Raw genomic sequence first — 12,995 nt, 5'->3', positions numbered from 1 at the left:
TTGTTGGGAGTCAGGACTGCCCAGACTTGTCTATACTGTTCTATGAAAACAGCAATGGTGTCCTTTTAACCTGCACTTTCAACCTGGTGTCCCTATTTTGGGCATGTCATCATAGACAGACATGCCAAGATTCTCAAATTGCTCAGAAACTGTGAAAATGGCTCATTTACAACACATCCGATATTCCGATTGTAGATTGGCTATTTTTCTGTAGCTAGTTGTCTACAATTAAGCTACTGCAGTAGTAAAGAGATGTTTATGTTCGATCTGTGAATATTTCCTAGACGTGTGCTTATTTGTCCTTTTTCTGCTCAAAATGAGACAATCTGGGATGTTTAGGACCTTATAAAACCTGAAAACGAGCTACGCTAATGATGATGCTACCGCCGGGCGATGCTGCTCCTCTTCGCAACAACAACAGCAGCAGCTATGGGGGGGCTATACGTCCTGCTTAGTCAGGGGGCCCTTCTTTGATTTTTCACACATTTTCTGGCACTGGTGCCATGATTTTCCCCTAGAGGGCTGGCTGGGATGGATTGTGTTAAGATGTGCAAAATGGAGCTCTGAGGGGGAATGTTAACGTTCATACATACTGCCCCTCCGTTTAAAGTCTGGAAAACGTCCGTAATTCAGTGCATGTCTGAAAGTGACTTAACTCTCTGTGTGATTCCCTCCAGGTCTGCAGACGATCATGCCCAGCCAGCAGCCCAGCTACCAGGGCATGATGGGGGTGCAGCAAGTTCAACCACAGAACCCTGGTCTGCTCAACTCCCAGAGAGCAGGCATGGGAGGCCAGATGCAAAACATGATGGTCCAATACCCACAGATGCCCTCATATCAGGTACAGCACTGGTTTCTTAAGTGGGGTCCTTGAGAGGGTTTTTTTAATAAAAAATAAGTGATCTACAAGCTCACAACCAGTGTTCTCATCGGGCCTGAACATTAAGGCCCGGCTCTACCCTACCCTAACTGGGTCGGCCCGAGGATCGGCCCGGCGCTAACAATTACCATAATGTTAGGCCCGAAAACCTGAGTGGGAAAAAAAATAAAAATAAAAATGCCACTATATGGCGGCGCCTGGCGTCCTGGTTATTGTTATTGAGACGAGTGTGTCAGAGAACTGACTGAACTGAAATTAAGGATTTATGCAACTCACGTTAATTGGCTGATAATGTTCCAAACATTCTAATGATTTCCAATACTGTCCCCGTTAACAAAGTTCAACTTTTTCACCGTTCACCGTTGTGCAACAGTCCTGAACACAGCTATACAATATAATGACAACTGTCAACTTGGCTATAATCTACTAGATTACTGTATCGTTTACATTAATCATTGCCTCTCAAACCCACATGCCACACGTAATGTGCGTTGCCTAACCAAAAGAACAGACATACAAACAATCAACATGCTGCTCGATGGCATGTCGACAGCTTGCAGATCTGTTATTTTGGGCACACAACGAGGCACGCACGCGCCGCGCTACGATGGGGAAACTGAATAGCTGTACAGCGCTACGATTTGGAATTAACCTTTAAGCATATGGTAATTTAACTTAAGTTATATACTTGGTGCTGAGTACTAAGCAGCTCATTTGGCTCGCAAACCAGAGGCCAGACAGCGGTAGCAAGTTCAACAACTACCGTTCTATCCTGTCACTTCTCTGGTGCGCTGCTACCCCTCCTCCACCAGTCTGGTCACATAGTGGCCTGAACTGTTAAAGTTAATCACCAACATTCATACAGCTCAGCTCTCTTCATAAATACATTACACAAACAACATAACTGTTATTTTTATTATAATAAAATTATTAAAAATAATAATAAAAAAAAATCACAGAGGCCGAGACAAATTATTGTGCATTTTGGGCCATACCTTACCCGAAAATGTCGGGCCGGGTCGGGTTCAGGCAGAGATTGAGAACTCTACTCACAACCCGTTGTGGAGACCTGTGTCCCGAGCCGCACTTTTTCTACTTCTGTGACGACTGTTTACTGTAACACATTGAGAAATAGACACCAGAAGTGTCTTTTTTGATGGTGGTAAAGCAGCTGTATACGTGGGGTCGTGGGGTGTTGTGTCCAGGTGCCAGTGGGTAACGAGCCCCAGCAGGTGGTGCAGCAGCAGTACCAGCAGCAGGTGATGGTACCAGTCAGCCAGTCTGTCCAGGGGCCCATGCCTGTATACTACAGTGTCATCACCCCCACACAGCAGAACAGCACAAGGTATTGATTTATGTATAAGTTTGTTTGTTTGTTTGGGAGGGACAGCACATATTGATGAACACCACATACACTGCAATGTAAATAGGCCAGATTTACCACGGTATCACATCCACATACCGTCGCTGTCCAGTGGAAACCTTGTGCATAGGTCCAAAACCGTTATTGTTATATTGGGCGACTGTGGCTCAGGAGGTAGAGCAGGTCGTCCAATGATCCATGGGTCGGCGGTTCGAATCCCGGCTCCTCCTGTCTACAAGTGTCCTTGGGCAAGACATTGAACCCCAAATTGCTCCCGATGTGCTGGTTGGTACCTTGCATGGCTCGTGGCTCCCGCCGTAATCGGTGTATGAATGTGTGTGAATGGTTGAACGTAATGTAAAGCACCTTGGATAAATGCACCATTTATTTACCATTTTGGATAAAAGAAGGCTCATTCACGTACACTTGGTTGTATGACCTACTAGTGCACAACGCGCAAGTAGGCACTCGTCAGAGTGCAGTTCTAGTTTATTATAGACAGGAAAGTAGGCTGACAGGAACTGGGGTGTTACACGCAGCAAACGCCGTCGGGATCGGGACTCGAACCTGCAGCGCTTTGTCAGGCTACATTGTAGCCTATCTGCCCAGACCGATGCGCCAGCGGTCCGGTCAATAATCGTATTTGTTGTTATGTGACATGGTTTTGCAACGATGTGTAAATTTGCCTCAAGGCTCATTTTGGAATGCGTCTGCATCTTATAATGATTATAAGAAGAATATTATGAATGATTATAATATAATTACAGTACCACTATGTTATGGAAAGCAGGGGTGTCATGATCCTTTTCAGACTCCATCATGGCCCATAGCACTTACCCCACCCCCTTAGATAGCATTTCTGTAGACTTGGATAGCATTTGATACAGACTTATAGCATGTTATGTAGACAGCACTATAATTGCATTGTATGTAGTCATAGCACGTCATAGTACATATGTATAGCATAGTAGTATATATGTATAGTTTCATTATATAGATATTCCACTGTTACTTTCTTAGCTTACGCATGTTTCATGATAAATGTTTTTATGTGCTGTATTCCCATGCTTTTTTGTTCTTGCTTAATGTAAATCGCTCTGGATTAAGAGCGTCTGCTAATTGCCTAAATTCTAAATTGTAATCCTGCTACTATTACATTTAATATTATCTGTTGAGTCCTATTCCCACATTAATATTTGACCAGATAAGCTGCACAATGCACATTCAATTATGTTAAAGGAATAGTTAGTAGTGCTTTCTAGCTGATTCCCTTTCATTTCATCAGCTTTGCTAGAAAATCATAGCACACTATCAGTGGGCATTTTCTCAATAACCATAGTGCTGGTTAAAACAAACAAACAAAACATTTCAACTATTCCTTTTAATTTAGTCAACCGAAATGTAATTTCAAAATCGTGCTGTTTATGCAATGTAAAAGTAAAGTAAAGTAATTACTTTGATGAGGCAATGGTGGAATTCACTTCTTTATTTTGCATATGAACATTGGTCGTCCGGGAGCCGTGGGGGTGAACGTGGTTTCGTCAGATAAAGTTTTTTTTTTTTCCAACTGATTCTTGTAGCTTGGGGTCACCTCTTAAGAATTCAAGAGGGTGCCGGTGATATCCCTTGGACACTTTTAGTTATTAACCCCTTAATGTCCAAAACACAAAAAATCCACCCCAATTAGAGTTTTTCATGCAAGATAATTGGTCTGAATGCATCAAATTAGCTTTCTACAGTGTTCATGAATGTGGAGATTCACAGTGTATTTCATTTATGATTAATGCATTATTAATTAATGCATAATAATAAATAAATTCATGCCCGAAAACCCTCAAATCCCATAAAATCTATATATTATGAGATCTAAGTGTTTATCCATGAATGTGGATATGTACAATATTTGATTTCAGAATAGGGCATTTTTTATATTTGCCCTTCATGCTTAAAACGGCAAAATCCCATAAAATACAATAATCAATGCAAATGCATTCTAAAAGTGGTCATGTCCACCACATCTCCTTTCTTATGAATTAAATCTTTCAGGCCTGTCATGAGCATTTTACATGACAAAACATCGACATAACATGTGAATGACTATGTACACATGGTTTTCACACTTACTTATACAGCCACACTTTATAATTGCACAAATGTCATCTGGGGCAGGTTTATAATCTTCAGGTACATTGGTAGGGCTCAGTGACCTGATAGATCTGTGTATTTCCATTCAACCTACTCTGGGTCCCATGTTGGTGGAAGATGCCCATCAACATTTTACCACAAAGCTGCATAAAAGTGGGCCCTCTTAACATTCTCAATGAATGATTGGTGTGTTGGTGGTAGTAGTGCAGCTATAGGTTTGAAGTAGATGCATGTCCCTTCCCATTCTTTTCTCCCAGGCTAGTAGTCTAGTTTCCTCCATAGTGGAATAACGGAACAGGACCTGAAGGTCCAAGTAGCACTTGCCTGGAAGGCCTATAGCACAAGATGAGGAGAGTGTGGAAATCAGACATGGGAGAAGACTTTGCAGTATCCCTGTCCTCTTGTTCCATCTCTTTCATGTCCGTCTCAATCTGGTAGCAGATGTGACAACTCAGGTCCAAGGTCTTCGGGGTCTCTCGCTTCAAGGTTATTCAAATAAGTAACCCATGGCCGTACCTCATGAAGGTGAACTCTATGAACTGTTGGTCCACCATTCCATGCTCCAGCAATGGGTGGTGTTACTGTCACATAAAAATACCTTTTGAACATGTAGAGGTAGCTTTTCATTATAGTAGAGGCCATAACATCAGGTGGAGAAGGCAGTCATCTCATGTTCAGACTAGATGTATGACATCAGCAATTGTAATCCGATTCTGACCCAAGGCTCACGTCAGGTCCTCTGGAGCCTCCATCTACGATCACTCTGTAGAACATGCTCAGCCATCAACTGCATGCAGGGCACCCACACACATTCTGAAGGAACTTCTTTCCCATTCAACATCTTGGCAAAAACATCTGACAGTCACAGAACACCAGAAAGCCCACTTTCAGGTAACAGTGAACCTACTGTGTGGGCCTATAACAAAATCATCAAGGCATGCATAGCAGGAAAAAGTTACACATGTATGAATTGTGGTCATTATCTGTAGCCTACAGCATTGAATTGATACTATTCATAGCTGTAATATTTAATGCTAAATTTAATGATAAAATAAAAATGCAACTTTTTCCAGCTGAGTATGTTTATTAATTTCAGCGGAATAATATTTGTGTTCTATAGACCAGTATTATTTAATGGGGTTAAAGTACTCTGTCAGTTCAAAACATTGAACACGACCACATGGATGAATACATCTTGGAGAAAGTAGATGTAATGGTTTGGATTTAAGTAACGTTGCATGAAATAGGCTATCATAACCCTATTTTGGGGGGAAATGTTCGGTGTATGTTTGGTGCAAGATGCTCAAGATAGATGGCCTGAAAAGGTTAATATGCCACCACCTGAAAAGAAATATGCTACAGTTTCATTAATACAGATTGTAGAATGCAGATTTGATACATTTCACTTGATTGTTGTGCATAAAATCTCAAAGAATACATTGGATTTTGTGGTTTTCGGGCATGAAGGGGTTATTATGCACTAATTAATAATGCATTAATCATAAATGAAATACATTGTGCATCTCCACATTCATGAACACTGTAGAAAGCTAATTTGATGCATTTAGACCAATTATATTGCATGAAATACCATACAACTCTAATTTGGGTGGATTTTTTGTGTTTCAGGCATTGAGGGGTTAATAACTAAATAACTAACTTAAATGCCCAAGGGATATCATCGGGCACCCTCTTGAAAGGACCACTTCACCACTTTTCAACCTATCTTCAAATAATAGGTCCTCACTAATAATCATGATAAAATGGCATGATTTTTTTCTACTCAGTCTATGTCTCATAGGAGGGCTGTGAGCAGTTTAGAAACCGTCTTCCAGTGATCATCATTAGGCAGATTATTTTTTTAACAAGATTTTTTTACAAAAAATGTTTTTCATTATCGTGAGAACGATGGCTTCCATTTTCGTATTGCAACTTTTCAGGACTCCTATGAGACACAGACAGAAAAAGATTGCGCCATTTTCTCATGATTATTTGTTAGGACCTATTATATGAAGATAGGTTGAAAAGTGGTGAAGTGGTCCTTCACCACAGGTGACCCCAAGCTGACCCAGGTGACCCCAAGCTACAAGAATCAGTTGAGAAAAAAACGTTATCTGACGAAACTACGTTCAGCCAAAAATCAGCCTTCCGCTCCCGGACTATGGTTCATTGGTTCTGTATGCTGACACATTTCCTTGTGTTTTGGTCAGAGATTATCACTATGGTTGAGAAAGACAGGACAAATAGTTTTTGGTCAGAATAATAAATATTGTAAATCTAGACACATTTCTCTGTGTGTTTGTCTGCCAGTCCATCGGTGGGTTACCTGCAGCCACCCAGCACTGAGCAGTACCAGATCACCCAGTCCCCAGCCCCCTGCAACCCGCAGCAGATGCAGCAGCAATATTCAGGTATGTGGTCGACTGGTCGTGGCCAGAAGGTAGCTTAGCAGATAAGCTTTGCACGTTAGTAAAGGATTAAGTTTAAAGAACTTCTGGAACACAAACTTGTCACTGCGCGTTTACATTACCTTTGGACAGCCAAATAAAGCACGGATGATTCATTCATTTCAACCTCACCTTGGTTTGGCTCTGTGTTGTGTGGACACAACGGATTTAGATTTCTGTGTATACTGTATTGTATGTGTGTCTCTCTCCCAGGAGTGCCGCCCCCTGGTCCTGGGGTCATGGTCATGCAGCTCAGTGTCCCCAATGGGCCACAACCTTCCCAGAATCCTCCTCTGGTCCAGTGGAACCACCCCTGCAAGTACTACAGCATAGAGCAGAGACCCAGCAAGCCAGGAGAGCTCTACAAAACTGACAACACGCCACAGGTACACAGCAGCACACACGTAAAGTCACAAGAGATACCTATTCAATTCAATTCAATTCAATCTTTATTGCAGACTCAGGGGAATCCATATCACAGTACACTAGTACAGAACAACAATACAATAGATAAAAAATAATAATATAGAAAGAAATATACAATAAAAAGAGTTCCCACCATGTTCAGTTTCGAACATACAGACAAGTTCGCCAATGGTTCCACAGTCTGGAGGAGAACCTGACAGAACTACGTATCGGGTTAGTAATGACGTCATTTACTGACTAAGATACTCTACAAATAAATCTATACATAAGATTGCGTAGCACAGCAGAGCAGGTGGGGACCCCAACACTGACGAACATTTGGCTTGCACTGGAGCTTCTTAGTAGCAGCCTCATACAGTCATTGTAGGCCACTGTCCATCGTCTAATACTGGCTTGTTTGTAGCGTACTACCTATTGATAGCAGCAGTCCAGTTATAGACCCGGCATTCTTTGTGTTGCAATGCCACACAATCTGCTATTCACTGCAAATGTTTGTGCCTATTATTACATGACCAGCATAGGGACAACAAGGAGTGGTTAAGGATACTTTCTTCTATGCATTCTATCCTCTCCTGTCCTGGGTTCATACAGGCCAGTACTCAGCTGAGCAGTCCTCTGGCCTCCCCCAACCAGTCGCCCACTCCGTCTCCCTCTGGGAACGTGGGCAGTGTCTGTCCAGGCCTCGGACCGCTGCCTCTCCTCTCCCAGTTCCCCCGTCCCGCGGGACCAGCGCAAGGTACACAGACGCACACCTACAGCATGCACGGGGCCACAGGCAGCCCCCCACCGTCACTTAATGTGGCCCACAGGTTAATATCAGAATACGGATATATTATTGATTTCAGCTGTTACAATTCTAAACACAAATGTATAGGCATGACCCACTTTAATGACTCACTTACTTGCCGTTGCCTAACGAAGCCCGTCCGCCGGCCATCCGGTCCTCCCATTAGCCGATATTAATATACTAGGACGGCGTCTCTCGTGTCCCGTCCAGAGTCGTATAGATGAGAGAGTTACGACAACTCTGTTCACTTCATGGGGCCAGTCCAATGGCCGGCTCTTCTACATAGACTTATATTGGCGAAGAGTGAATGCATTGGAGTCTATTGGCTTTAGAGTGACAAACGAGTCACATGGCTCCTTTCAATGGCTCTGGTCCAGTCCGTAGCTGCAAGCCCACCACAGACGCCACCACGAGTTCACAACCTGAACTATATTATGCTTTATGTTGGTTTCCCTCCGTTTTCATGTCATCGGTGGCCCTATAGGCATGCTTGAAAAATGGACACATACTAGACTGCAGACATGAATAAAATAAAAATCACACCCGTGTGAACTGAGTGTTGCAACTCCCCCCCCCCCCCCCTCTCTCTCTATCATTAGCAGGCAACAGTGCAGCACTATCTCTCTCTCTGTTTCTGGCACAACAGCGCCCCTACTGGTACTAATAGTCATACTGGTGCTCATTAACGTCACATAGGCGGACACATAGGTGAGCGGACACACATCGTGAACACGGACATTGCTGTTCCTTGGAGTGGTTGCACCACTCAAAAAATACTACATACGTACTCTATGTACACCAGCGGTATCGACTATGGTCAGGAGTATTGTAACCCTTTGCTCTTTCACGCTCTTCCACCGCGACGCTCTTTACTATCTGTGTTGACTCTTTGTTTTTCTTGTTAACCCTTGTTGGTGTTGGCCATAAACCAAGGCCAACACCAACAGGGTGACCATCTCACCCACATAACTGGCACTTTTCCACTCGCGCGACCGTGGCGTAACCTCTCACCTAGAACGCTCACACTGCGAGTCCATGTTGTTACTACAACCACGACCGCATGTGTGCCGCGGCGCTGCACACATGCGGACACTTTCTTCATTAAACCACAATACCAATACGAGTATTCATCATTCTGTGTTCACATGCAAAAAGTACAAATGTGCGTAGTATTTGTCGTCATGCCTACCGGTGATACCGGTAATAACAGTCAGCTCAACAGCTTCTGATGAGCTGATGAAGTTCCATGTTGTTTGAACGTCCGTGTTGTTCAGGTGACGGGCGCTACTCTCTATTGGGCCAGCCTCTGCAGTACAGCCTGTGTCCTCCTCCCCTCATGCACAGCCAGGCCTCCTACAGCTCACATCAGGTCAGTACTGGTTTCTTTTTTTATTATTATTATTTATTATTATTTTTCTCTCTTTTTTTTTTACTTAAAACTTACTGTAAAACGTTTGTATAATGTTGGTTTTGCTATTTGTTTTATGTGAATTGCACATGATAGTGACTTAACTGTAATCGACAGCATTTGCTCGCAGTATTCTTACATTCATGTTGTGGGAAATCCCTTATTTAATGTATGGGGGGCTAACATAAATAATTCCACAACCAACTTCTCTTGTACCCTCTACTGTATGTACACTGATACTGTACTGTATCTGTATGTTGTACACTGATACATCCAGTCTCCACCCAGACGTGTCTATGGAGTGTGTATACTCCCACCTGCTGCCTCATGGTATTATTGCACTCTCTATCAACAGCTAGATGATGTCTTGCTGCGTGGTTGTGTTGTGTTCCAGGGCCAAGGAGTGATGAAACATGGGGCGCGAGGGAAGAAACAGCCACTCAAATCTATGTCGACAGACCTGGGTATAACTGATGTTGGTAAGAAACATGCGGTTATGACCTAATACCACTTAAACATTTTGACCTGAGATCAGATTCTAAAAATGTCTTCTACATCCTGACAGTTTTCTGAAAAGGCTATGTTTCTATGTCAGTGGTTCTTCGATTTTTCAAAAATAGCAGACCTACAAGCTAGTAGTACTATGAGCTTGTAGATCTGCTATTTTTCAATTGCCAACACCAAAAGGGGTTCCCGCCCAAAATGGGTTAAACATTTTGGGGTTTGGGAACGCATGGGTTAGGGAGTGGAAATGAAAGCGGATTGAGACTTATGCAAAGGTTCAAAATATAATTTAGATAAAATGTTATTTAGACTTATACTAGATTTACCTGTGATCCCAGTCTACTGAAGCACCACTGCACTGTGCCATTTGGAGTATATGTGTTCACACACCGTGCTTATTGTCACTCTGGATAAGAGCAATTATTGTAAAATAGCCGTAGCCTCTGGCTTGGCTCCCTATTGCAATATGAATTTAAAAGAGAAAAAGAACAAAACGGCTCTCGGCAACAATATTAATATTTTTTAGTGTTTTGAACATTTCTGATATTTTCAAAAAATAATATATCTATGCTGTCGGTCAGAAACCTGCCAACTCCGCTGTCAGTCAGAAACCTGCTAACTCCGGTGTCGGTCAGAAACCTGCCAACTCCGCTGTCGGTCAGAAACCTGCTAACTCCGGTGTCGGTCAGAAACCTGCCAACTCCGCTGCCGGACAGCGACAATGTGCCCAAAATAGGAACGCCCGGTTGAAGGTGGTTAAACTTGCACAATAAATAATCATATGAAGTCAATTTGAATTGAAAAACCTTTTCTTTTTGAGCGGTGGTCAGGAGTATTTTAAACCTTTCCCTTTCACGCTCTTCCACCGTGAGGCTCTTTACTATCTGTGTTTTCTTGTTAACCCTGTTGGTGTTGGCCATAAGCCAAAGGGTTTTGACCATCTCACCCACATAACTGGCACCTTTCCACTCGCGCTCCTCGCAGCCATATCGGCTCGACCGCGGCGTAACCTCTCACCTAGAACGCTCACACTGCGCGTCCATGTTGTGAACTTGTGACTACAACCACACCTTTTCTTTCTGAGCGGTGCACACCACTCCAATTAATGACCACGTGTGTCCCTACATCTGTCTGTCTGTCTGTCTGTGGTATGAGCAGCTGCAATATCGCTGGGTGACCTAAAGTGGCACTGTTGAGCAGTCTACAGGGCCTTTCACACTGACCACTATACATACTTATTATTTAATAGGTATACATTTATTGCTATAGTTAGAGCTGTTCTCACTTCTCAGTGGTCCCTTATTGGCTGTTGACGGTGACATAACTAAGTACGTTTCAAGGTTGGTATAAGGTCAATAACGGGTTTGAAGGATTTAGAACAGCAGTTGTATTACACATTAGTTAGCAAGTTGGCAGCTCGACAGAAAGCATTTATAGTTTTTTTTTTAATTATTTGGTTTACATTTATTTGTATGTCTCGGCCTCTCTCTCTCAGTGGTGAGTCGAGTCCTGGAGGTGACGGACCTACCGGAAGGGATATCGCGCCCAGAGGCCGAGAAGCTCTTTAACCAGCTGTCGCTATGCGGTGCCAAGATCCAGTGGCTGAAGGACCCCCAGGGGGGGCGAGGGGGGGGCATGGGAGGGGCGAGCGTGGGCATCGGAGGAGGGGCGAAGGGCGACGGCCACCACCACCTCCACCACCACCACCACGACCCGGCTCACCTGTACACGGTGGTGGCGGTGTTCCCCAGCACCATGGCTGCACAGAGTGCTTCCTTCAAACTCAACAACAGTGGGGCCAGCCTGTTCAAACTGAGGTCCGCCAAAAAGAACTATGACCTGCGCGTGCTGGAGAGGGCCAGCTCCCAGTGAGAGGAGGGGCGGGAGAGGAAAACAGAGTGGGGGGGGGGGGGGGGGGGGAGGAAGACACTTGTGTGTGTGTGTGTGTGTGGTGGAGAACAGGAAGGAGTGCTGACTGAGGAGGGACTGCTGCTCTCTCTGTGTCAAAGGAATCCTGGACGATGATGATGTGTCAAATGTACAAAATAGGGGGGGGAAGAAGGTGTGAATCACGAGGTGGCTGTTTGTTTGCAAAAATGACTTTTTTTTTCCCTTTTTGTTTGTTCTATTTGATTTTGGTTTTTGTATTTATATAACTGAAGAGCACACAAGACACGTGAGCATGTGTTTTCAACTGTTGCTGTGGAACGTGTGCTGCCATTATCACGAAAAAGAAAAAAGAAAGCTAAACGCACATGTGATGCCACATACACACTCACAACACAAAGGCCCTCATTTATCAATCTTAACGTAGGAACCAGCGCAGGTCTGACTGCAGGAGTGGTCTCATGGCGGGGCTCATGTGTGATTTATCAGGTGGTCATATCCTGCCAATCACAGCGTAAGAATGGCTGGATGTTGATAACGTGGCGGCTGACAACAATCGTCGTTTAATTATCGCAACCTTAAATATCCTTGTTTCAGAAGCCTCCACCCTTGAGTTGCAACATGGCGAAGCGGAATACAGCCATCTTCTCCGACATGTACATTTTCTCCACCAATCATCTCTGTGTATAATAATTTCAGAAGCGATGTGGTGCTGCCTCCGTCGTACAGTGCCCAGTCGGGTCTGTGATCCACTGGGTGCATTAGAACATCCATTGGCACCCCGTTATCGCAATAATAATATTGCAATATGGTGCAGAACTCCACAGCCACAGAATAATTTGATGCTTTCCTGTGCGTATTTTGGCACAACCTGCACTCCTGCTGTGACGGTAGCCAGAGGAAATGACCAGATATTGCGTGAGGGAGTTGTCGTCTTCAACTAGAACTTGAATCGTGACAAAATAGTGTGGGGAATATTAATTTCCCTCATTGCTGCTGAGGATATATGACTCCGACCCTGGAGACATATCCGTACACTGCTGTTTTAAATTTAAGTCCTCTTGCGTCTACTCGCACGTATACTGTAGCTTGCCATTGTCTTGAACTGAAGGACCTTTTAAACCTTTTAGACCTTTTAAACCTCTTTA

The 12,995-nt window shown here is 43.7% G+C and overlaps 1 protein-coding gene across 6 annotated transcripts in view; it reads left to right on the top strand.

The window, feature by feature from the left end:
* Positions 1 to 11,832, top strand: part of r3hdm2 (R3H domain containing 2) — a gene marked incomplete at its 3' end in the record, with an annotated part of 45,594 nt that extends 33,762 nt beyond the window's left edge. For all 6 annotated transcript variants that reach the window (XM_080781191.1, XM_080781189.1, XM_080781193.1 and 3 more), the window contains 8 exons: positions 678 to 841; positions 2,086 to 2,225; positions 6,699 to 6,799; positions 7,049 to 7,221; positions 7,853 to 7,997; positions 9,323 to 9,417; positions 9,851 to 9,935; positions 11,456 to 11,832. In XM_080781191.1, coding sequence (XP_080637317.1) covers positions 678 to 841; positions 2,086 to 2,225; positions 6,699 to 6,799; positions 7,049 to 7,221; positions 7,853 to 7,997; positions 9,323 to 9,417; positions 9,851 to 9,935; positions 11,456 to 11,832 — 1,280 coding nt within the window. The remainder of the gene's footprint in view (positions 1 to 677; positions 842 to 2,085; positions 2,226 to 6,698; positions 6,800 to 7,048; positions 7,222 to 7,852; positions 7,998 to 9,322; positions 9,418 to 9,850; positions 9,936 to 11,455) is intronic.
* Positions 11,833 to 12,995: the final 1,163 nt, after the last annotated feature.

The sequence above is a fragment of the Protomyctophum bolini genome, assembly GCF_963924005.1.
Source record: "Protomyctophum bolini genome assembly, chromosome: 2".
NCBI lineage: Eukaryota > Metazoa > Chordata > Actinopteri > Myctophiformes > Myctophidae > Protomyctophum > Protomyctophum bolini.
This window is presented reverse-complemented; position numbering and strand designations above follow the sequence as displayed.